Source organism: Mustela nigripes, chromosome 13 (assembly GCF_022355385.1).
Source record: "Mustela nigripes isolate SB6536 chromosome 13, MUSNIG.SB6536, whole genome shotgun sequence".
Taxonomy (NCBI): domain Eukaryota; kingdom Metazoa; phylum Chordata; class Mammalia; order Carnivora; family Mustelidae; genus Mustela; species Mustela nigripes.
Window position 1 is genome coordinate 60975060 of NC_081569.1, and position 26912 is coordinate 61001971.

Here is a 26912-nt window from a genome sequence, read left to right on the forward strand (position 1 = left end):
GCTGTCCAGTTTCCCCAATACCATTTGTTGAAGAGACTGTTTTTTACCCATTGCATATTCTTGCCTCCTTTGTCACAGATTAATTGGCCATCTGATCCTGGGTTTATTTCTGGCAGCTCTATTTTGCTTCATTGATCTATGTGTCTATTTTTGTGCTTGTATCATACTTTTTTTTTCCCCCATACTGTTTTATCACAGCTTTCCAGTGTATCTTGAAATCTGGCATTGTGATACCTCCCCTCCAGATTTGTTTTTCTTTCTCAAGATTGTTTTGGCTAGTTAGGGTCTTTTGTGGGTTACACACAAATTTTAGCACTGTTCTAGTTTAATGAAAAATGCCACAGGCATCTTGATAGGGACTGCGCTGAATTCATAAATTGTTTTTGGTAGTATGGACATTTTAACAATATTAATTCTTCCATTTGTGAGCATGGAATATCTTTCCATTTGTGTCATCTTCAATTTCTTTCAATGGTGTTTTCAGAGTACGGGTCTTTCACCTCCTTGGGTAAGTTTATTCCTGGGTATTTTATTCTTCTTGGTGCAATTGTAAATGGGATTGTTTTCTTAATTTCTCTTTCCCCTATTTCTTTGTTAGGGTATAGAAATGTCACAGATTTCTGTATTTTGTATTCTGCAACTTTACTGAATTGGTTTATACTTCTAGTTTTCTAGTGGAGTTTTTCAGGTTTCTCTCTATAGAGTATCATCTCATCTGCAAATAACGAAAGTTTAACTTCTTCCTTGCTGTTCTGGATGTCTTTCTTTTTGTTGTCTTGACTGCTGTGGCTAGGACTTCCAGTACTATGCTGAATAAAAGTGGTGGGGTAGACATCCTTGTCTTATTCTTGACCTTAGGGGAAAGGTTTTCAGTTTTCCCCAGTTAGGATGATATTTGCTATGGGTTTTTCATATACGGCCTTTATTATGTTGAGGTATATTGCCTCTAAACCTACTTTGTTGAGGTTTTTTTGTTTTCTGCTTAATCATGAATGGATGTTTTACTTTGTCAAACGCTTTTTTCTGTGTCTACTGAAATGATCATCCTGGTTCTTATCCTTTCTCTTACTGGTGGGATGTATCACCTGATTGATTTGCAAATACTGAACTGCCCTTGCAACCCAGGAAGGAATCCCACCAGATTATGGTTAATGGTTTTTTAAAATGTATTGTTGGATTCAGATAGATAGTATTTTATTGTGGATTTCTGCATCTGTGTTCATCAAGGACACTGACCGAGGGATACTATAGTTCTTTTATTTTTGTATTATCTTTATCTGGTTTTGGTATCAGGGTAATACTGGCCTCATAAAAGGAATTTGGAAGCTTTCCTTCCTCTTCTATTTTCTGGAACAGTTTGAGAAGAATAGGCATTATCTCTTTTTTAAATGTTTGGTAGAATTCACTGTGAAGCTGTTTGGTCCTGGACTTTGATTTTTGCAAGTTTTTTGATTACTGATTCAATTTCATTGTTGGTAATCAGTCTGTTCAAATTTTCAATTTCTTCTTGATTCAGTTTTGGGAGGTTATCTGCTTCTAGGAATTTATTTATATTTCTAGGTTGTCCAATTTGTTGGTATACAATTTTTCAAAATATTCTCTTATAATCTTTTTTATATTTCTGCACTGTCAATTTCTCCTCTCATTTATAATTTTGTTTGTGTCCTCTCTGATCTTTTCAAAGAACTAGCTCCTGGTTTCATTAATTTGTTCTGCTGTTTTGTTTTGTTTCTATATCACTTATTTCTGCTCTAATCTTTATTATTTCCTTCATTCTGCTGGTTTTGTTTATTCTTCTTCTAGCTCCTTTAGGTATAAGGTTAGGTTGTTAATTTGATTTTTCAACAAGAAATATATTTTTAAAGAGCACAATAAACACAAATTTAGGGTAATGGTATGTCTGGAGGGGAGGCAGAAGAATGAGATGGGGAGGTACATATAAGTTATGGAAGCTGTTTTTCTTAGGTAGAATGGTGGGCTCATGGGTATTTAGTATTTTAAAAATGAAAACAAAATAATGGCGGGCAATTTAAGAGAGGCAAAAAAATAGAAATAAAGTAGTCAGATGCTGAAATTAAATACCCCAAGGAAAAAAAATAATCTTTCTGGGATATTAAACATCTCTAACTATTCAGACTGGATTTTTATTTTAAATCTAAAATGTATACATCCAAGATAAATGTTGCCCTTCAAAAGTATCTATCACATGGGGCACCTGAATGGCTCAGTGGGTTAAAGCCTCTCCCTTCGGCTTGAGTCATGACCCCAAGGTCCTGGGATTGAGGCTCTCTGCTCAGTGGGGAGCCTGCTCTCTCTCTCTCTCTCTCTGCCTGCCTCTCTGCCTCCTTGTGATCTCTGTCAAATAAACAAATAAAATATATTTTTTTAAAAAGTATCTATCACATGTGACTATAAATTCCAAAACTTGTGACCACGGCTTTCCCTTCAGAAATAATTTACAAGATACTCTCAAAACTAAGTTTCTTAAATCATAAAAATCTCTTCTCTTTCACTAAACTAGCACTGTACAGTTTAAAGGTCTAGGATCAGAATGACCTTGGTTGTTTCCTAAAATCAAATCTACTCTCTACAGACAATAATCACCACTGGGAATATTTAAGAGAATAAGACAAGTCTCAGAAGTCAGTCTCCACAGAGTGTGTTGGCAATGAGAGAACCGCCAAAGCAAAAGCATGGGCACTATGGCTGTGAACAATACCTGGTGCTAATATGCAAGGAAGAGAGGCAGCCATCAATATAAGAGTGCAGCCCTACTGAATGCAGCAACTCAAGCTGGTTTCAGAAACGGTTTCAGAAACCTGAAGGAGGCCTGCTTATCCAAAGACAGGGATCTACTGCTGAAAGGAATTGTGAAAAGCCCTCTAGTTGTTGCATTCAATCAGACTATAATTTTACGTTATAACTGTTACTTTAATACTTGCATGGTCTAATTTTTCAAGGCTATACCATATCTATTAAATTACTTGATTGTCTTCTAAATTCTAGGAGTTACTACTATTGTAACTGGCATTCATTCTACATCTGACCGATAAGCCATCTGAAAAAGTGAAATTATTTAGAGTTACATAGATATTCTATGGCCAAGTCAGACCCTGAATCCAAGTCCCTTAACTTGCAGCTCTGTGCTTATTCTACCAGTCCAAACTAAATATAACCATCTAAACCCAAAGCACTTGCTTTGGAGAACAAAGAGGAAGGCAGACTTGCATCCAAATCTCAGGAATAATACTTACCGCGAGCTGGAGAGCCAATTCAAACTGCTTGTCCTGCAGAAGCTGTTGGATTTGGGTTGCCATGGGGACAGGAATGAGTCTCCAAACAAAATGATTGCTGGCCACGTAGATAATGTTTGATCTGGAGGAAGGAATAAGGATATTAGCAAAGCTTTAGCACAGGCTTTATGATTTTAAAGCTTTGCAATAATATGGCAGCTACAGTAAAAAAGGAAATTCCTTACCCTCCCGAGGTAATGAAGCGGGGCCTTTGAAGTTCAATGCTCTGGACCAGAAGCCTTGGCTCAAATGTTCGGATCTCCACATATCGAGGCAAAACGGCAATGATGTAGGGAGGCTGGTGCTCTGCACAAGAAAAGAACACTTCCAGTTGTGGATCTGGTCTCAGGCTTTAGGTTTATGGGCTGCTTCAGTTTCTCATTTCTATGCTGCATGCAGATGAGATCTCTAAATAGTCCACTACTCAAATACCAAGCCAGGATCCCACGTTGTGATATCCAAAGGGAAAAAAAATTTGTTTTGTCCAAGTGACCCTAAGAGGAATCTTGTGCACAAGAAGGACGCATTCAGCTTTGCTGAGAGTGACCTGATCCCACTCCGACCATCTCCAAAGGAGTGGGTGAAACCTTCAGCTGCTCCCTTTCTCATCAGTCACAAAACCAAGCCAACCAAGTCCAGCTGCCCCTAACAATGCATCAGTGGGAGAAGGTTACATGAGAAGGACAAGATGAAGGCAACTTCTTTCTTCCCTAAAATGAGGCTAAAGAGAGTTCCACATTTCTGGCCAAGGTTATTTCTGCTTCAGATTTTCAGAGGGAAAAGATGCAAAACTCCACCTGATGCTCAGTGATTCCCAGAGAAAGCAACTGGCTGGTCTTCTTAGTGTGCCAGTTTTCTACCACTTACACGAGGTCTCTGGAGTGTGAATCACGGAAATAGAAAGTAGAATGGTTGGCACCAAGGGCTAGGGGAGGGAGAAAAGGGTTGTTAATAGATACAGACTTTTACTGTTGCAAGATGAGAAAGTTCTGAAACTTAGAGCAGAAAGTTGGGAGCTGAAGGAGGGAGAAAAGGGTTAACAGATATGGACTTCTACTGTTGCAAGATGAGAAAGTTCTGAAATCTGTTGCATGAAAATGTGAATATATGTAACTACTGGACTGTACACTTAAAAAATACTGTACACTTAAGATGACAGATTTTATGGGTTTTTTTTTACAATTAAAATAGAAAATTTTTAAAAGGAAAGAAAAAAAGTAAAAAATCAACCACTAGATGGCATAATAATCATATAGAAATGTAACCTCAAACACTCAAGAGTTTCTTATTGTGGCTAATGTGCTATGGATTTATTTCTGTCATGTATTTTCTGACAAAAAAAGTTTTCCACATTAATACAGTTTATACTCTAAATACCATAAAAATTTTAAACTTTTTTTTTCTTTTAAAGATTTTATTTATTTATTTATTTATTTGACAGGCAGAGATCACAAGGAGGCAGAGAGGCAGGCAGAGAGAGACAGAGGGAAGCAGGCTCCCTGCTGAGCAGAGAACCTGATGCGGGACTCGATCCCAGGACCCCGAGATCATGACCTGAGCCGAAGGCAACGGTTTAACCCACTGAGCCACCCAGGTGCCCCAATACCATAAAAATTTTAAGCCAGAAGGGAACTGGCCTAATATTTTCACCACTTTGAATGCTATTGAAGTTATTGTGCTTATATTTTTTATCTTATCAAAAAATTTAAAAACTTGCTTTGCATTGGATTTTTTTACTTCTCTTTTAATGCTGGCCTCATTTTTAAAAACTAGTATAATCCCCCACAGTGTTAAGTTGTATAAATATGTAAAATTTCTCTCTCCTTTAATCTGGCTAACTTTTCTAAGGTCTAATTTAATAAAAAAGGTAATCTATAATAGGAAGGCTTTTGGTTGTCATATCATATCATGATCCAGTCTCCCTAAGAGATGGTCTGGATCTCTCTGTATATTCAAAACTCGGCAGAGTGGCTGGTATACAGCAGACATCTAATAACTGGCCAATGATGACAGTGATTCATCCATTAAAGCATTTCCTAAAAGGCTATGTTTTGGTCCTACTCCAAGTGGATCAAAACATGAGTCCAGAGCTCACAGAGCTCCTATTCGAGCAGAGGAAACAGAGGAAACAGACGACTCACTGCATCCAGTGGGACAGTGTGGGGGCCATGACAGAGAAACCCGAAAGGGCTTTGGAAGCACCAAGGGGGAAGTGATTCATTCTGCCTGCACATCAGAAGACTTCAGAGAGGAAGTGCCACTGAACAAGGCCTTGTCATGTGAGCAGGACATTGTGGGCAAGAGAAGAGAGGAAGAGGCAAGAAGAGCCCAGGGGATCATGGCTGGATGAGGGGGAGTCCAAGATGACTGGAGTCCAGGTGAAGTGGTAAAGTTGAGAGAAGTATAAATGAAGTTTAACAGGTACACCACTGAAGTTCAGTCTTCGTCCTGTCAGTTGGTGGTTCTCCCACCCTACCTAGAAAGAATGCCCAGCTATTCCCTTCCTCAGTATGTTAAGGCACAGAAATATTTTTAAGAAACACTGCCAAAGGCACTGGACACTAACAAAGGTTTTAAAACAGAAACTCTCACACTAGGGAATGAGAAGCATACTCTTCGCACGTATTACACATAGCTTCATCAATTCTACCATAGCGCCTCTTCTGAAGGGAACACCACAAAGTTTCTCATGAAATTTTTAGCCCCTCAACCTTGTTCATATACATTCTTGGGCCTTAAAAATACTGTCCTTTTGATTATCTTCCTTCTGATCTGTTCATCAATGAACACAACCAGAATAATTACTCTAGAACATGATGCTTTTACCAAAACATTCTACCAGTTAGGAATCTACTGGCCTCTCTGACCTTCGCATGGGCCTCTAAAAACCAGCCCTACCCTTATTCTCTGTAATTCAGACCACCTGTTTCAACCAGGTCAGTCTCTCTAATGCTCTGTCAACAAGGAACATTTCCGATCATTTTTAACTATTTTTAACTATTTTTTTCTGCCTAGAATGAAAGGAATTTTTCTTCAAGCCAAGTCATAAACTCCCTGCCTGGTCTAGTCCAACCTTAATTATGCAATGGAACTTCTTACTGACAAGTTGAACTTTCTAAATGAATGAATCTCAACTCACCCAACTGAACACCTTGGGCGATGCCTTGTTTTCTCTTTTTATCCAAGATGTTATCCTTACCTTCCCAGCTAGAGTCCTTAAAGATGGCATGTTTCTATGCCCTACTCTACAGCAGTAGCTCTTTTTAAAATGCTCACTCTTCTGACTGAAAATAAATTGCTGTGAGGGTGGTTATACACTTCCAGGCAATACCACTGATGAGAGCCTGGGTCAGAGTGAGAGCAGAAATACCTAATGTGCAGGCCAGATCCTAACATCTAAACACAATCTGCACTTCCAAGCTATAAAAGAGAGGCCATACGCACCAAATCAAAAGCACATCAATACTGAGTTACATGTACTACAGGGATAAATAAAGAATTGTCACTAATTTCCAAATGTAGTTGATCTGGCAGAGGACACATTAAAACCATACACAGAAAGTAAAACAAGGACTAAGAAATAAAAATATATGGCCACAGACAATCACTTCCTAACACACATGACTCAGTTTTAAATTTCTCCCCCTCTGGGACAAAACCCGGCTTCCTACAAAGACCAGAATATCCCATTTTCAATGACCTTAAACACTTGTCTACTTCTAAGAAGCGGAACTGAAAGTAAATGACACTGTAAACCACAGTTTGTGAAAGCCATGAATGGGATTCCCTTCTGCAAGGATGGCACACAACCCCAGCCCAGAGTGGGAAGCAGCTGCTATGGTGTTCTCACCCATGGCCACTGGTATGTCTGTCCAGTTCAAGGCACATTTCTGTGTGCAGATCCCCTCCTCATTGAGCACCACGGTGAGATCATCCTGGCCCACGGCCACTTTTCCATCTGCCAGAGGTGCAACTAATGGCTCCAGCTGTTTTCCTGTTGGAAAGAGCTCTTTGATGGACCCTTTTCCATCCACCTATAGGAAGACACAAAGTGAGTCAACCAGCATTCTCTCACCAGAGGAGTGAACATGGCCTAAAAAATCCAAATAAAACCCTGAGCCTAGAGAAGCCAATAATATTCCTTGTTTGGCATAAGGAAATATTATAGAGTTTGTTATGACAAATTTTGTCATCACAACATAGAACCAGTTCTCTTTTTCTCTAACACAGAGACAAGCATCTAGGCCGGCAACTAACAATGTCAAGTGCTGGTGAGGATGCAGAGCAACTGTAATTCTCATTTGCTGCTGGTGAGAATGCAAAATGGTACGGCCACTTTATTTGCTGGCTTCTTCTAAGGTGAAATATATACTTACCATCCAACCCAATAATCCCATTCCTTGGGCACTTGCTCAAGAAAAATGAAAACTTATGTTTACACCGAGACCTGTATGCAAGTGTTTATCACAGCTTTATTCATAATGGCTAAAAACTGGGAACAACTTTGTCCTTCAACTGATGAATGGATAAATGACCATAGTACATCCATACTATGGACCACTCACTACCCAGCCATAAAGAATATGATGACACACACAATACAGATGGATGTCAAATGCATTATGCTAAGTGGAAGAAGCCATATTCAAAAGGCTACATACTGTAGGATTCCATTTATATGACATTCTGGAAAAGGCAAAACTATAAGAGATGAAGAACAGATCAGTGATTACTAGAAGTTGGGGCATAGGAAGAGGGGTTGACTTCAAGGGGGCAGAATGAAGGCATTTTTTGGGTGATGGAACTGCTCTCAATCTTGATGATGGTGGTGGTTACGTGACTCTAACCATGTTAGAACCATACATCCAAAAGAATGAATTTTACTGTCTGATCTAAATGAGTAATTTTTGAATAGCTTGGGCCTAACCCAAGATTTCCCACCCTCAAAAGACTGTACCCTCAAGAAGAGCAAAGGTAGTCAGAGTAATGAGAGCCTACCCTCCAGCTTCTGGCTCTGTATCCCCAGCCCTCAGACTTCTTTCAGCACCCACAGGCCTAGCTGTTACTCTGTGCATCCATCAGCTGGATAGGGGTGACTCCTCTACCAGTTTGCAACTCTGAGGCTGATCAAATCAGGACATTCCAACAATGTAAATATGGAACAAATATATTAACTAGATAAATAATGAAGAGCTAACACAGTGGGTGGTAGGGAAGTGGGGAGAAATAGAGATGGGGGAGAAAGGCTTCTAGAACTGCCAAGTCTGGAATATGAGAGGGGTAAGAAATTTGGATTATGCTATGAAATGCATCGTACATCAACCTATTCTACATACAGTACGCATAACGGAGGAAAAAAAAACCAATGTCATGGATATTTACCACTTAGGTTCAGAAAAAGAGATTACAAAACAATGTATATAACATGCTATTTTTGTAAAAAGGTGGAAGCTCATCTAACCAAAAGGTTAACAGTGTCATTTCTGAGTGAAGGATTTATGGGTGATTTGTACATCCTTTATCTGGCTTATCTATATTTCCTTATTTTTTATATTAACATATGTGGCTTTTGAAATAAAAATAAATAAATTTTTAAAATAACTATACTAAAAGGCTTGAAAGCGCAGAAATCTCAAAATCTTAAAAATACATAAGTTAATACTAAAATTAGTTTATAAGGTGCATTAAAGCCTTAAGATGACAGTCCTTGGTAATGCTATTAAACGGAGGCAAGGAGCCCTAATTTTCTGTTCCAATAATTAGATACACGATGTGGATAATTCATTATGTAGAGAGTTGATGCTGCCTGGCATCAGACATCTATTTGTAGAGATGCTGAGAAGCATAAAAAAATAGCCAAACATACAAACACAAACCCTGTTATGCCAAAACACTACTTAAGGCAGTCTCTTGACCTGTAGTTCAAAAACACACGATCCTCTCCCCCAGGTAAATATATGCAAAAGAATAAGTTTTACCCTTATTAGGTAGTAATCTCTCTTGAAACCCACACAGATAGAATTTTCACACCAGGCCATGGACTTGGGCACATCTGGTACGCTAAAGTCCCCCTGAAGAAAGAGACCAAGAGTTCAAATGGAAAGACATTAAAAGAAAAAACAAAACAAAACAAAAAACTGTGACTTTCCTGTTATTCTACCCCACCTCTTCAAAATCGCCATCACCCTCATCTAAGCACAAGTCTGTAAGCTCAAGGCTGGGAAACCACTTGTGACAAAAATTTAATTCACCCATGAACTGGATGACTAGACGCCTTTAGAAAAGGTGAAACCCACTTTGAAATAAACCAATCCATATAAGAGCTGCAGAACTGGATGGCCACTGCCTCTGAAGACTAGGAGACTCTGATGAGCGGCCGTGGATAGGTTCCCGCATACTCACGGTAGAGCCTTCATGCGGAGAGAACTCCAAGACCAGAGCCCTGACCTTCAGTTTTACTGAACAGGAAGCCTTTCAAGCTGTGAGTCAACACAGACCAGGGAACAGGGACTTCACCTGCAATTCATGGAATTCCCTGTCCTTCCAGAAGTAGAGCTGGAGCTTCTTTTTCACAGCGACACACATCCGCAGCACCTCCTCACCGGTCTCTGTGTGCTGGGAAGAGACACCCAGGACAAATGAGGTGGTGTATGTGATGCCTCTGTAACTAGGTGACAGCTAAATTCGAGATTTTCTGCCTTGAAATGGCTACTAATCTGAAAATCCCCTGTAATATAAAGTCCCCCTGCCAGACAAACTGAGTGGAAGAACACCATTTTTTTTCTAAGATGTTCTTAGAAACAATAGGCTGAGGAGCACTTCCCCTCCAAGGGCTGCCAGCTAAAGACCCCAACCCTGGCAAATCTATCGGACATTCATAATTCACACAGGAAAAGCCCAGGGAAGGCCTTCACCTATGTATCTGCTTACTCCTTTTTTTCTTAAATGTTTGTCCACTCATGGCTGTCAGTACATGCTGGTCAGGGATCAGCATGTGTCAGCAACCACTTTCAATCCTTTAAGGAGGGAGGAGAAAAGAAATGTCTAAGCATAAAACAATGCAGGGTCAATGTAGACCACAAAGACTAAAAAGTGATCAAAGCTGAGTAGAAGGGTAAGGCAGATTCTTAATAATGTAAGGATTATGAATTGGCATAAGTAAGGAGAAATGTCTTTCCCAAAAGACCAAAAAACCCCTAAGACAAAGAATATAATCACCTGTTCAGAACAAGGTCAATTTAATGTCCCATGTTCATGATACCAGTAAGTCTGGATTTTCCCACTAATGATTTATCCATGGGCAAAGGCTTTTATCATGGGTTAGTTGCCTCCTGCCAAGACAGACGTCTGGTGCTCTAATTAGCACACACAGGGAACTCAAATGTTTCCCCTTCTGACCACATACAAAGGGGGAAATTTCTCTAACACAATCCAAAATCAAACACTTTCTCTGGAGTCTCTGCTGGGTTGGTATATCAATGTTATTCTTCCCACCTAATGGTAGGAATATTAAGAAAGACCGTATTTATTAAAACACGAAGTCAATTTTCATCTTGCCTACACTTACCTGGAGGTCACATGTGAACAGTGAGGCTCCCTTTGCCTTTGAAACCGTAGTGATTTGTTGAAATGTCAATAGGTCATGGACATAAATGTTATTTTCTGTTTGGAAGGAGGTATAACAACAGTATAAATTATCACAATTCTCTACACACAAAAGTAACTAACAATGAAAAGAACCAATTGGCAAGTGTTGGTTGAAGATGTATCTTTGGTTTCACTAACAATGATTTATTCCAGTCTGTTATCAGAATTACATGACAAAATGATAGAGGTCACTTTTGTGCCTTTAAATTTGGGCTGCTTATGCAGAAGAGCTCTTTTGCTACCAAAGCATTCTCACACTCTGTCTTTCTCAAGTCTGGAAATTTGTGATGCAATATTTGTGCAAGAACAGGCTTTCAAAACTACTTCCATTGGAAGCCTCAGTAAAGAAAGGAAAGCCTCTGTGGATTTGGTACAATCCCATGGCAAGGATTTCTTTACTAGCAAAGCAAGCAAAATAATTTCACTTGGGCCTCCTATCTAGTTTTACTCATGAAGGTTTAGTTACTTTATTTCTCCCTCCACCTACAAACTAAGTTTAAAATGATTCCACCATTTGGGCCCTGGGCTGAACAGTACAAAGCATGAGTCAAGTTTCTAGTCCTCGGTTTGTTAAGAAAAGGCCTCGCTGGCTGCCTTCACTTCAGTCTATGGCTTTTCTTTTCTTTTTTTTTAAGATTGTATTTATTTATTTGACAGAAAGAGATCACAAGTAGGCAGAGAGGCAGTTAGAGAGAGAAGGAGAAGCAGGCTCCCTGCTGAGCAGAGAGCCCGATGTGGGGCTCAATCCCAGGGCCCTGGGATCATGACCTGAGCTGAAGGCAGAGGCTTTAATCCACTGAGCCACCCAGGCTCCCCGAGTCTATGGCTTTTCTACCAAGGCCTGAATAGTCTGGTCTTGATCTGTTTCTCCCTATCTCTTGCCACTGTGCCACTCTCTACCATACATCCTAAATTGGCCAGACCGCAAGGCCTCTGCTTAAAATGCTCTCCCTTCCCCTCTCTTCCTGCCAAAATCCTAATCATCCACTAGAAGATGTTGTCCTTCCCTTACTAAGATCCACCACATTTTTAATAAATTTCTATTGTTAACTTACCACACTGTATCAAGATTACTTTCTGTCATTTCAGTCTTCACAATCAGAACATAAATCTCAAAGATAGAAACCATGTCTAATTCAATTTGGTATCTCCAATGCCTAGAACAGGGCTCAATGAGTATCTGCCCAATGAATGAATGACATTTCTTGGAGAGCAGAGCTCAAGTTTATGAGGGATACTCTTGCCTTTAATACCCATGTACCCTGCCATGTCTGGTTTGGAACAGGTCAGTTTCAACATCTGTCAAATTAAGCATGAAAGAGTGGTTAATCAAGTCATAGCTTTTGGTTTTTGACACAGGCAATACAACTGCAACTCCTTTTCTTACCTAACAAGCTGACCAGAATCTTAAACTGGGAAACCACATGGATCTGGAAAAGAACAAATCATTAGACTCAATTAAACATTTCCAACAAGGCTTAACAAATGTTCACTTAAGAACAGTACTAAAGAGGGAATAAAAGAGTCTAGGCCAATGACAGGGATCTGATGGATATTTATGTGTAATTGCAATTTCTGCTCATTATTGAGGATCTCAGACACATGACAGATGAACTCAGATCCCTAATAAGTGGGAGAACAGACAGCACAGAATTCAGAGTTCGTAAGCAATGTTATCAAAGTTCTAGCTTTGACAGGGTCTCACGAAGTCAAACATTCTTGAAATGACCATCATCACTGCCTACCTGCTGAATCTTTTTGGAGAAGTTTTTATTGGATTTCTCTAGTGTCACTTCAAACCTGTTGCAACCTATGGAAGAAACAAACATTCACAGTTCCAAACATGTAAAAACAACCACAACAAAAAATGCTGCTCCCATGGCTCTTCTATAGGAATCTAAAAATTCCTAAAAGACTGGAAGCTGGAGATCTACACTAGATAGCTGTCTTCACTAAGTACAGGAAGCTGCCTTCAACTCCCATTTTAGAACAGAGAGTTTCATGTACCTTGACTTGGCATTAGCAGAAAGAATCATACCACAGAAGCTCACTGAAGCTGCCAAGGTACTTGTGGGTCTGAAGGTCTTATCCTACAAAAGAGCACCTTGGCTAAGTGCTTGTAAAAGTAACAGTCAAATGTAAGAGCCCAAACAATGAAACCCAGCCCGAAACATCCTTAGATCTAGACCAACAAAAGCCCAGCAGCTACCCTACATCCTGCTTCACGGGGCAGAGCAAACACTCAACACCATCCCCCTCAGCTAAAGTAACCGAGTGCGTCTACCCTTACTGCTGCTCTCAGGAGATGCCATATCGGTTGGCACATTACAAAAAGGGAAGAAAGTTACAGACCATAAAAACATGATGCCAGCCTCGTGGGGATGACAAAAACAGTCAGCCTCAAAAGTCACCAAAAGGTCAAAAAGAGAATAATTATCACAATAATTATAGCAGCTATCGCAAACTGAGCATATATAAGTTTAAATATATATATATATATATAAATATAATTATGTATATGCACACATATATATAAATATCCTCACAACTACCCCCAAGGAGTAGATATTATTCCAATTTCATATGTGAGGGACCTGACAGGTCATGCACTTAGGTAGCAGTGGGTGAAAGACGGCCCAGAAGCAAACTCAGGGCTGACTGTAAAGCCCAGGTTCTGAGCCAATCCCCTGCCACCTGCCTTCCAACTGTTCACACAGCTGACCCCAAGCTGCTCTCCACAGCTAGTGGGGTCCATGGCCCCAAAAACGGTGGAGCATCTACAAGGCAGCCACAAGTGCCCATGCCACCAAAGCTGGTCTTACTTCTTCCACCTGTTCCTCAGCAGAGGAGATGAAAGGGCTCGGGAGTTGTGGGAGATTCATAAACATGTCCTGTATTCTGCCATTACATTTCATGAGAAAAAAAAATTCAGCCACTTCCTGCTTGGTAACTAGTTCTATATTTGAAAAGGGCTTTATTATTACTTCCAACGATTCTCTTCATAAGCTGAATTACCTAAGACTGAGATTCTCAAACTTTGTGGCCTCAAGACACCTTCACAGCCTTAAAAATTGAGAATCCCAAAACTTTAACATGGGTCGTAGTTATCAATGTATACTAGGGTGGAAATTAAGACCGAGAAATTTTAAAAATCTGTATTTATTAACTTATTTTTAAATATTAGTAATAAGCCCATTACATGTTAGCATAAATAACATTTTAATGAATAACTATTTTTCCAAATTAAAAAAATGCACTGTTTTATATTTTGTAATTCTCTTTTAAATGTCTGGGTTAATAGAACATGGTGGACTCTCACATCTGCTTCTGTACTATTTTGATACACTGCTTTGATTGAAGGAGATGACAAAAATCTGTCCTCACATGGACACAGAACTGGAAAATGGAGGAATATTTTAAAGCTTTTTCATGGGGTGCCTGGGTGGCTCAGTCGGTTAATCATTTGCTTTGGCTCAGGTCATGATCCCAGGGTCCTAGGATAGAGTCTTGCATTGGGCTCCCTGCTTAGTGAGGAGCCTGTCTCTCTCTCTCTGCTGCTCCCCCTGCTTGTGTGCTTGCTCTCTCTCTGTCAAATAAATAAAGTCTTTAAAATAATTTAATTAATAAAAAAATAAAGTTTTTTCAGATAATTGTCCATCTTCTTCTTTGATACCATACGAAAACTTGACAAATGGAGTTTCTAACAATGTGGAATCTGAAACCTATTAATGAAACTTCTTGTCAAATTGAAGTCAATTAGCTTATCTTACACATTAATTAATTATTTGATTAAATTAATACTAGGCTCCACACCCAGCATGGAGCCCAACGTGGGGCTTGAACTCATGACCCTGAGATCAAGACCCAAGCTGAGCTCAAGAGTCAGACACTTAACTGACTAAGCCACCCAGGCACCCTCTGTCTTAGACTTTGAATGGATCTTTTTACTCATGAATGATTTAGAAACTTCATGCACTGGAAAATATTGTTCACTGAGTCACACAGATTTTCCAAATGTTGGCATATCTTGTTATAGGACACACATATATATATATTATGTGATGTCATATATATATATATATATATATATATATATGATGACATATATGTCATCATATTCATTATCACCTCCAATGTCATCAGAAAAGTACTGAGAAGCTGTCGAGTTCATGGTGTGGATATAATTTTTCCACAATTCTAATTTTCTACTGAAAGCCCTAGCCTGACTGTTAGCCACAGATACTTCCAGTTGTCTTCTTTGAAGTGACAGATTCCTTTGTTCAGTTTTTAAGAAAATATGCACCAAACACCCAAATGGTGTGCAAAACCATAGTCTGTCAGTCATTCTTTTAAACAACAATGATGCTTCATGAAAAAGTGGCCAGTTCAGTTCAGAACTCAAACAAGAACTTTTTCTCAAGGCAGTCACTGTGCTTCAAACCTTGGCACATGGTACTTCTTACTACATCAGAGATTATTAAAAAGAAGTATTGTCAAGGGGCACCTGGGTGGCTCAGTGGGTTAAAGCCACTGCCTTTGGCTCAGATCGTGGTCCCAGGGTCCTGGGATCGAGCCCTGCATCGGGCTCTCTGCTCAGCAGGGATCCTGCTTCCCTTCCTCTCTCTCTGCCTGCCTCTCTGCCTACCTGTGATCTCTGTCCGTCAAATAAATAAATAAAATCTTAAAAATGAAAAAAGAAATATTGTCAAAGATCAGGATATAATAAAATAATTTTATTGCCGCACAAAGAACATCCTTAGATGAAAGTTGGTTTTAAAAAAAAACAGAAACCGGGGCGCCTGGGTGGCTCAGTGGGTTAGAGTCTCTGCCTTCGGCTCGGGTCATGATCCCAGGGTCCTGGGATTGAGCTCCGCATTGGGCTCTCTCCTAGGTAGGGAGCCTTCTTCCTCCTCTCTCTCTCTGCTGGCCTCTCTGACTACTTGTGATCTCTGTCAAATAAATAAATAAAATCTTTTTAAAAATAAATAAAGAAAAAAATAAACCAGAAACCACAGTGAGAGCGAGCTGGAGAGCACCACAACTACAATGAGAACAGCAACATACCAACAAGCTCATTAACCACTGTCCTGAACTTATGCTAAGGGCCTGCAGTTCTAGCTACCATCAGTGCAGATGTCAATAAATGTCAGTGAGAAAATGGTGCAGTGGCACTGTGAACTTAGTTTTGACCTGGTAAACCTTCTAAAAGGATCCTGAGGACACCGTGGGGTCTACCAACCCCACTTTGAGAACTGCTCTAAGGTGATGGCACTGATGTAAACCTGAAGCTGTTAAGATATTTGATATGAGCTCATCTAACGCCTCTGTTTAAAAGAGGAGTAAAATGAGGCCTAGAAGCATTTCCGAGCTCAAAGAAATGACTAACATCTGATCTCAGGTACCCCTAATTCCAGTCTCTCCATGACACCTTGTCACCCTCTCTCCTTCCTCAGAAAGACAGTCTGGTTGCAGCCTAATTTAGGTTTGGAATATCTCAAACTTAGGAACCAACTTAGTTCTATGGCTGATTCATAGAGGCCCAAGTCTATTTCTTTTTTGGGCCATAAATAGGCCAGAGCCGAGCCAGAACTGAACTGTTCTCTAAGGATACAGGGAGAAGTCAAGTTTCTAATCAGAGTCTGATTCCCAATTGTCTAAGGCAGGTCGCACTGCTACTCAAGTTACCTATGCAGAAATTGAGTCCCAGGAACGAATGTCTCAAAAGTCCCATGCTGAACCCATCACAGGGCATGAACAATCAGCACCAGGGTTCCAAGTCATATTAGCACTAATATTATCAGTTTGAGACTACATTATGTTGAGAGTTACTCTTCTGGTCTACTTTTCAATTCCCTACCATTTATATAGAAATGACCTATCAAACAAATCACTTTATCATAGCATTTAGTATCTGAAGCTACAAAGAACTGCTCATCTGTTGGGGTAAAGAATATTAAGCTCTCTTATTTCCCTGTCCTGCACAGTATCTGAGCCTACAGTGGACAGTGAAATCATGGTTGTCAAATGCTGAATAAAATCCAAGGCAAGCTTAATTTTTAAATTATAGTCTAATAAGTGTCACAAAATAGAAATATTCTGGCCCTGAGAACTAGAAATTTATAGCAAGGGCAAGCAAAGTGCTGCCCTGGGGTCAAATTCAGCCCTTGACATGTCTTTATAAATAAAGTTTTATTGGAACACAGCCATGCCACTCCTTTGCATATGGTCTATGGCTGTTTTTTGCTGAAATAGCAAAGTTGGTAGTCACAACAGAGATCTCAGAGCTTACGAACCCTAAACTATTTATTTTTTGGCCCTTTCTGGGATAAGTTTACTGACCCCTGCTTTAAAGGAAAGCTGAAAAACTTAGAAATGAAATTTACCCTCTGCTGGTTTCTCTTCTGAACAGGTACCTTCCTCTTCCCTACTCCACTGGTGATAGGTAGCAGAATACATCCCCCCAAATTATGCCCCCTCAAATTATTTTGAGCTGAAGGCAACTGGGAAGAGGCAGAAAAAGAAAGGCTCACTCCCTTCCTCTAATTTGCCTAAAAACAGAACATACATTTATAAAGGTGTCCCTCCTCCCCTTTCTACCAAGGACAGCATTTAATCAGCAGAGATAGCTCTAGACCCTTATCAGCCTAGAGAGGACACCAGAACAATCTATTAACAAACTTTACTCATCCGTATTCCATTAGTTCCCCCATGTGTCTGCCTTTTAACAGTTTGCCATCCTAGAAACTCAAAGTCCTTTTCCTTTGTCTTACCACTTTTCTAAAAATTTGTTGTTCATTTGTTAAGATGTTATATAAGCCCAAATTCCAACCACAACCCCTTTGTGTTACCCATGTCTGAGTGCTCCCACGTGTATGTGTAATACATGTTAATACACTTGTTTTTCTCTTGTTAATCTGTCTTTTGTCAGTCCAATTTACATGTTCCCACCCAAGGAACCTAAAATGAGTAGAATGAAATTCCCCTCCACATGCCCTGGAAGATGCCTTTTTTTCCCATGTTACCCTTGCTCCAGGTTCCAAAAGGAAGTATCTATTTCCAATCTTACTTTAAGCTATTTACTACAGAAAGTTTATTGGATTGAAAGGCATGAAATTTTGTTTTTCCTAATATAGTCAAATAATGACAATTTCATATGGTCCAACACACTCTGGCATTAACAGCAGATTTCTAAAGACTCTGTAGCTCCAATGTATATTATCCCAAACCATCAATTTTCCATAAAGAGACTATAGAAATAAAATCAGGAAAAGGAAGTGTGGTGCTTTTTTCCCTCCAACAGAGGAAACCCTAACAAAATAAATTTCAAATACTTTAGTTATTAATCTACATTTTTACTAACAAAGTCACATCTGATTGGAGCTTTACTTTTCAAAATCCTTGCATCTGACCCTGACAATTTTGTGAGATAGACAGTTTACAGAAGAGGAAAATGACAAAGGAAAGGACCTACTCAGTCATTTGGCCAAGAAGAAGGAAAGCTGGGCCTAAACCTGGGCCTCCTCTCTCCTAGTCCACCCCAAACAAGTAACAAAAATTGTGGTTCCTAATTTGTTTCCTACTACCACATCATTCATGCAAAAATCTTATTCACACCAGTTATACTTCCTATTTCTGACAGTGACTCTCCTGTAAGCAAAGAGGGGAGGAATACTCAACTGCACCTACCAGATCAGGATAGGGGAACAGAAAAACAGAAATAAAAAACAAAAATGCCAGAGATTTTCTCATGCTTCTCCCTACTTTCCCACTGTACTACTATCAACCCCCATCATTTTTAAAGGGCCAGGAATCACTGATTTCACAGCTGTATACTGGCTGACCATCACAATTTTTTGCATGAGTAGTAAGTCACCTCTCTCTTGAGGCTGGAGAGCTGCCACTTACCAGTGTCCTTCCGGATCCTATAGAGAAGAAGATGTCCTTGTTTGGTGCCAACAAGAAGCCATTCCTCTGGAAGAGAAAAGAGCAGAGATAAAGGTCAGTCAGCTTTAGTAAAACCCTATTTCTTGAGCTGGGGCTTGTAATCAGAACTCAAACAGGCCAGAAAATGAGTTGCTTTTGATAGCAGGTGTTTTGCAAAGCTAAGGACTATTTATATTCAAGAAATGTTTGAGAAGCAACCCATCAAAAAAAGTATCATTACCAGACATATTAGAGAATAAAAAATGTCCTTGCCTTCAGTGTTTCAAAATCAGACTGACCAAAAATAGGATACAAATTTATAAAATCATAAAATGGATAGTGTAAACATGAAACTAGGTAACTAATAGCAGAAACAAAACTAAACAGCACCCTTTAAAGGTTTAATGCTTTTACTTTAGGGAAAATAAGAATATTAAGCTTACAGAACTCATTATCTTAAATGACGGTCTAGCAGATATAAAAAGAAAGTGTTGACAAAGATGTGAAGAAATTGGAACCTTCACATGTTGTTGGCAGGAATATAAAATGGTGCGGTCATTCTGGAAAACAGTCTGGCAGTTCCCCAAAAGATTATACATAGAGTTGTCATGTGACCCAGCAATTCTACCCCGGGCATATACACAAGAGAAATGAAAACATATGCCCACAGAAAACCTTGTACACAGATGTTCAGAGCGGCGGTATCTCTAACAGCTGAAAGTACATCAACTGATGGATGGGTAAACAAAATGCCACAAATCTATCCATACAATGGAATATTAACCAGCCATTAAAAGGAATGAAGTGCGGATACATGCTTATATAGGGATACATTCCTATATAATAGAGATGAACCTGACATTACTCTACATGAAAGAAGCCAGATGAAAAAGGCTACATATTTTATGACTCTATTTATATGAAATATCAGAGTAGCCAAATCTATAGAGACAGATTAGTGGTTGTCTAAGGCTGGTGGGTTTACAGGAAAATGGGGGAGTAAATACCAATGGGTATGGGGTTTTTCTTAGGGTGATGAAATGTTCTAAGACTGACTGTGGCAAGACTTGCACTGTACTAAAAAACCACTTAACTGTACATCTTAACTGGGTGAATTGTATGGTAGATGAATTACATCTCAATAAAGTTCTTATTAAAAAAAAGAAAACTGGTCTATGCCAGCGGTTCTTTGGTATGTATCAGAATTAATTGAGGATTTGTTAAAACAGGTTGCTAGTCCCTGCCCTCAGTTTCCAATTCAGCGGGTCTCGCAGTGGGCCTGAATACATCCATTTCTAACAAGTTCCCAGGTAACGGTAATGCTGCTGGTTCAAGGACCACATTTTGGGAGACACTGGTCTGTGCTAAAAGAGGCTCCAATAGGGTTTAAATAATTACCCTGTCAGATCTATATTAACTCATTCAGGGAAGTTAAGCATGTACAGATACTTCCTCAGCTTTTAGATACTATAAAAGGTCATTCATTCCTTTCATAAACTCTCTTGGATAATGATACAAACAGATAAACTTTATTGAGCATGTGTTGTGCTCCAGGAAATGCTAAGCACATATCACATGCTACTTCATTAATCCTCACAAGTATCCTTTGAGGTAAGTCCTTCTTATAAATCTCCATTTCACAGATGAGGAAGTTGAGGCCTAGGGGATAAGTACTTTGTCCAGAGTCATACATGTAGGAAGATGTGTGTAGAAGCGTCAGGATATAACCACAGGCTGTGAAGCAATTACGAAGGCATCCTATGTCAAAAGAATGGGTGTTGGCCAGAGGTTGTCTGCAAGGCACTGGCTGTATTTATAAAAACAGGCCAGAGGCCACATCAGGAACATTTTTCCAGGTTGATGTCCTCAGTCTTCCAAAAAAATAGTGATTCTGACTTCTCTCGTGTTTTATTTTATTTTATTTTATTTTTAAATTTTATTTATTCCTTTGACAGAGACAGATCAGAAGTAGGCAGAGAGGAAGGCAGAGAGAGGAGGAAGTAGGCTCCCTGCCGAGCAGAGAGCCCAATGCAGGATTCGATCCCAGGACCCTGAGATCATGACCTGAGCCGAAGGCAGAGGCTTTAACCCACTGAGCCACCCAGGCGCCCTTCTCTCGTGTTTTAAAGCAAGGCAGGACACAGAAAGTAAGACAGAATGTGCTCTTAATGACATTAAGAGAAATCAAAAATAACACTGGCTCTAAAGGAATGTTGGAGATTTATCTTGGAGCAGAACACAGAAAACAAAGAAACAAGTTCACAATGCTTGCTCTGTAAAAGATATTGTGCTTAGAATTCTACTTATAGATATCACTGTACTGAGCAGTTGAATACTGAAGTTGATTTCCAGGACACCCACTGCTATTTCAGATATAAATAATGAGGTGGAAGTTTTTTTTTAATTCACTTATAACATACATAAAAATCTATAACCAAAAGGCCAAAAGAATATTCACCATCTTCCCCATTCTTCCCTCCGAACTCTGCTCCCCAAATCCCTACCAGCTCCTGTTTTCCTTTATCTCTTTTAACAGCCACATCTTAACACTCTGGTCTGCAATTCCTATCAATTTTAGCTCTACAAGGTAGCTTGCAAAAGCCATATCCCAGTCCCTCCAGGGACCCCTGTGATGGCCTCAACTGGTCTCATTATATGTGTCTTTCCATCTGTGAGACTGTCACACTGGTGCTTACATCCTCATGAGCACTACCAAAATATGAAGTCAAACTCATAAGCATGACATTCAAGGATCTACTTTCCATTTTATTGAAATGTTTCCTTGCCAAGAGATGTTATTTATCAAATGTCTATTGGTCAGAAAACAGGATCAGATATATTCATTAAAATTTTTTTAAAAAATTTTTGAGGATATTTATTTATTTATTTGAGAGAGTGAGAGAAAGCATGACAGGGGAGAAGGTCAGAGGGAGAAGCAGACTCCCCGTGGAGCTGGGAGACCGATGCAGGACTCGATTTCAGGACCCCAGGATCATGACCTGAGCTAAAGGAAGCCGCTTAACCAACTGAGCCGCACATGAGTCCAAATTTAAAAATTTTTAATTGAGGTTTTATTTAACCCTTTTCACATGTTCATTTGAAGGTGCTAGGGGGGAAAACCACTTATACATATAAAGTATTTTCCTTTAAGTAGTAAAAGCACCACACACACATTACTAAGCCTCACACTCAAGGGAAAACAGCACATTACCCAGATGCACTCATGGCATACAACCTTGAAGAGGCTTGATTTGGTTAGAGAAGTCAGGGGTGGGGGGTGCCTGGGTAATTTTAGCCTGTTAAGCATCTACCTTCCGCTCAGGTCATGATCCCAGAGTCCCAGGATGGAGCCCTGCATGGGCTCCCTGCTCAGCAGAGAGCCTGCTTCTCCATCTGCTCCTCACCCCACTCCTGCTCTCTCTCTTTCTGTCTCTCTCTCTCTCAAATAAATAAAATCTTTGATAAAAAAAATTTTTTAATTAAAAAAAAAGTCGGTGGGGGCTCAGGTGACCACAGGACCTGACCCATCTTTGGGCCTCCACAGTCTATGACATGCCATCATATAATACAATCATGGAGGCAAAGCACAGAGAAAGAGATTTGCAGAGCAGACACAGAATGGAATGGACAGTCCCTTCCAAGATTCAATACAGCAAATCAGAAAGTAGGACATACTACAAAAACGGTGTAGTCTGTTGGTAACATATACATAAACAAATGTGAATCAGCTCTAGAAAACTCTTAACAGCCTAATGCTGAGCCACAAGGCTGGACTTTATTCCTCCTGCAGAATGAGTAAGTGCTGGGCCATCTTGCTCATAATTACCCTAATGAAACTTCATCCAACTACAAACTAGTCCAAGCTCATGTGATAAACAGTTTCATTCCTGGCCCAATGCTGGCCACTGCAGGGAATACAGAAATGAAATAGGTAGTGGTCACTTCCCTTTTTGAGGTCATAGAGCAAAGAACAGTGTTTCTTAAAGCATAAGCCTGTTTAGCTGCATCAGAATCACCTGAACTTATTAAAAATGCAAATTGCATAGTGCTGTTCCCAGAGATTCTGACACAATAATTCTGCAGTGGTGACCTGAAACCCACACTTTTAATTCAATTTTTAATTATATGATGCATCTATGTCGTTCCAATGCTAAAACTGTAGGAAGTCTAGCTTCCATCCTTGTCCACTCTCCCTGTTTTCTCCATCTGCTAGAGGCAACCACCTTAGTCCTTTTTATCCTACCGTTTCTTTGGAAAATAGAAGAATGAATGTGTAGACACACATACAGAGACACAGATACAAATGCACATCTGCATTTTCTTTAAAAGGTTCTGAATATATATTATATTTTGGGAACCGGGGTCCAGAATAAGACATGATTTACTGGATATGTGACCTTGGAAATATCACTCAGATTCTCAGGTTACTCCTCTGTAAAATGGAGGTATTATTTCATAAAAGTTTAATAAGGATTAGTACTCAATAAATGGAATCTGTTACTATTAATATCAATTAATATTAATTCATTCATTCAACAGATTTAATGAATACCATTATAAGGAACTATTCCAGGAACTACAAATAAAGCAATGTACAAACTAAGTTCCAGTTCTGAAGGAATTTATATTCTAATATGGAGAGAGACAATAATATAACATAAAATAGCATTAAGTGACAATCCATGACAAGAAAGATAAGGCTGAGTAAGAATAGCACCTTGTCTTTTATATAGCATCGTTAGAAAAGGTCTTGCTGATTTATGTGACATTTCAGCAGACACCCGAAGGAAATGAGAAATGAGTTCTGTAATATTTAGAGCAAGAGAGTGCCAGGCAGAGGAAAAGAAAAAGCGCAGAAGCCCCGAGGTAGGTACGTGCTTTGTGTGTTATGGAACAAGGAAGACTGTGACTAGTAGAACAGAGCAGGAGCTAAGAGCATAGATGGGGTAGATGAGAGGAAGCTACCACAGGCCTGATGATGTCAGATGTAGAAAGCACAGAAAGGACTTTGGAACTTATTCTAGTTGTGACAGTAAGCTACTGAAGGGTTCTGAGTAGAGGAGAGATGCAATCAGATCCAGTTTTCAAGGGATCACTCTTCCTCTGTGCGGATAAAAGACTAAAAGTGGCACAGTGACAAAGACAGGGTGATCAGTCAGAGGACTACTACAGTAATTCAGATGAGAGAGGTGGTGCTTTCAGCAGAATAGAAATAGTGCAGATGGAGACAAGTGCCTGAATTCTAGACTTCACCTGGAGGTGAAACAGATAAGATCTGCAGACAGATTGGATGTGGTGTATAAGAGAAGTGAAGAATGGCTCCAAAATCATCAGCAAAAAATGGGAACAGAAATGTCATTTGCTGAGATGCAGGATACAGGGGGACAAACGTGTTTTGGAAGAGTGGAATCAAGAACCATTATGGTCATGCCATTAGACATCCATGTGAAGGTGCTGAAAAGGCAGCTGGATTCTATAACTCTGGAGTTTAGGGAGAAGTCATCCTCATCATCAGTATCCCCATTTCCATTTCCCAAGAGATGGATTATGGTGTCTCTCAAATATTGTCTGGCCCTGCATGATCTGGCTTTGGGAGGCTCCTGGATGAATTTTAGCTAAAAGGGGTAACAACTAGATATACCAATATTCACTGCTGCTTAAGTCTGAAAACAGCTTTGAGTCAAGAGGTGGTAAACAGCCTCTTGCAGCCCAATACCTCCCACAGCATCCTAGAAGGTATAAGCATTTCTCCTGTAGGCTGGGAGATGAAGGTAGAAAAAATTACCTAGCATTTCAAAACTATCTTTCTGAAAAGCTCAAGTACAGGGAATCTTTATAGTGTGACAAAGTGGACTGGTGAGAGGATAAGATACATGTACTACTAGTTCCATAGTGTATCAGTCAAGGATTATGGCAAGCTAAGTAAAGCATGTTAAGCAGCTGCATTCACCCTTTCCAGAAGCATATGTCCTAGGCTGAGCTGGGTACCCCTCCTCCATGTTTCTATAATAGGCAGCATATGCCTCCAGTATCATTTATCTTGTATCATAATCTGTTCTTATGACTTTGTCCCTCACTGTGTGTCCTAGGAGCACAAGCACTGTTTCTTATTCATCCCTTTATCCTTGTTTTCAGCAGAGAAACTGCGCCATATAGGCATTTAATATATATCTGATGAAGAATTAGGGGAATGTGTCCCTTTGTGCAGTGTCAAGTCTTTCATTTTTTAAATTTCTTTTTCTCCTCTATTTATTTTTGATCTTTGCTAAGCACTTAATAACAGAAAATGGAGGTTTTCTTGAGATATTCGGAGGAAGCAAGATTCTCTCCTTAACCCAAGGGACTAGGACAGCTTACTGTGGAGGCGTGATTTTAAAGAAGCCCAGGGCTGCTAGAGGCAAGACTGTGTACATTAACATGAAGACCTGTAGTGAAAGCATCCTACTGAAAAGGCTGTGAAGAACTCTGCAAGACTGCCTGGGTGGCAATGTCCATAAACAATGCAAAAGATGCCAGGTACCACCAGATTCCATCAGGTCCATCTTGGGTACCTAGCTCAGTATAAGATCTGATGAAGCTTCTGAGACACCTTTTCATGGCCCTTATTTCTAGTACCTGGGCATTAACAAGAAAGACTGAAATTATTTGTTTGGTCTTTGGTGACTGTTATCAGACACAACCACTCTAAAAGTATACGGTTCATAATTAAGAGTCAAGGTTTAGTTAGACCCCTGAAACCATTTCTATTCTAGAGCATACAAGAGATGCCTGACCCTGCTTTCTGTACTGGCCGATCCCAAGAGGATCACACAAATTTTTAATAGGTTAGATTTCATGACAGCCTCGAATGATGCTCTTCTGCCCACATAGTTAAGTAGCTTGGTCACTTTGAATATAAGGCAGTCAAGCCACTTGGCTAGACTGAGTTTAGAACAACAACGTGAATTAACTACAATAATAATAAGTGAACGATGAGTGACCACTAAGGAAAAAAGACATATGGTGTTAACGCATTTAGTGCCCCTAAAATAGTGTTGTTTTTCATCTAGAAAACAACAGAATCATCCGGGCAAGTTCAAGCCCCGGGCAAGTTAAAAACTCCCCACTGCTTGCCCCTCCAAACTGAAGACTTATTGGGTCTCGAAAGGAGCCAAAGCTCAGTACAGTTAATAAGAAAAGCTCAACCTTCAACTCTGTACCGAAAGCAAGAGTAAACGTACTTAAAATGACTGGGTTCCGGAGGACTGCCCCAACAGTCCCACTGTAAATGCCCTCCCTCCTCCCAGGTCTTTCGGACAGTGTCCGACAGGAGTTTATACAGCCAGATGCCCGTCCACTTTCCCAGCCTTGTGAAAGGTCGGAACAGCCTCTGCGCCGACCCCGCCTCGGCCCCTGGAACCCTCAGCTCACCCCAGGCAGCCAGACAGTCGATCTGCAGAGGCAGCTTTTCTAGGATCGGGACGGGCTCGAAGGCGTCGTGCATGGCGGCGAGCAGTCACTTCAGCAGCCTCACCCGTAATGGGTCGGGCCGGGCCAGGCCTCGGCCGGGAACCAGCCCAGTGGAAGGGCCAACCGTGATGCTGGACCGGGATCCTACCTACAGGCCATACGACAACACAGCCATCAACACCGGACTTCCTGCCGGGCTAAGCCCGCCTCTTCCGCAGTAGAAACCCCGCCCCTTCCGCCCCAGCCTCTAACGCGCCTTCGAGGAATGCTGTGGCATTTGGGCCACCACCTCTACTGGGGACCCAGAGCCTCTCTGTCATGGAGCCGACTAGCAATGGGGGTTAACAAAAAAGCGAGGCGGGAGGGCGGGGGGGTTAGTTCTTAAAACTGCCTCAGGCAGTGTAGCATGGTGGTTAACTCGGGCTTTGGCTTGCTAGCCTGGATGGCTAATTTCTGCCATTTAGGAAATTAGCTGTGATGTCTAATCAATCTCCAGAAGCTTTGTTTTCTTATCTGCAAACGGTTGGTAGTGTTCCGTACAAACTTAGCGCTGTGGACGCTTAGCAACTCCTGACCCACTCTAAACACCCAGTAAATGGT

General features: G+C 40.3%; 1 protein-coding gene across 1 annotated transcript in view; it reads right to left on the bottom strand.

Annotated features, from left to right (window-relative positions):
• Positions 1–26503, bottom strand: part of VPS39 (VPS39 subunit of HOPS complex) — a 46505-nt gene extending 20002 nt beyond the window's left edge. The window contains exons 1-10 of the mRNA XM_059372606.1: positions 26274–26503; positions 18846–18911; positions 12686–12750; positions 12328–12370; positions 10861–10955; positions 9810–9908; positions 9272–9364; positions 7144–7327; positions 3479–3599; positions 3255–3375 (exon numbers count right to left, since the gene is read on the bottom strand). Coding sequence (XP_059228589.1) covers positions 3255–3375; positions 3479–3599; positions 7144–7327; positions 9272–9364; positions 9810–9908; positions 10861–10955; positions 12328–12370; positions 12686–12750; positions 18846–18911; positions 26274–26346 — 960 coding nt within the window. The 5' untranslated portion in view covers positions 26347–26503. The remainder of the gene's footprint in view (positions 1–3254; positions 3376–3478; positions 3600–7143; positions 7328–9271; positions 9365–9809; positions 9909–10860; positions 10956–12327; positions 12371–12685; positions 12751–18845; positions 18912–26273) is intronic.
• Between the last annotated feature and the right edge of the window lie 409 nt (positions 26504–26912).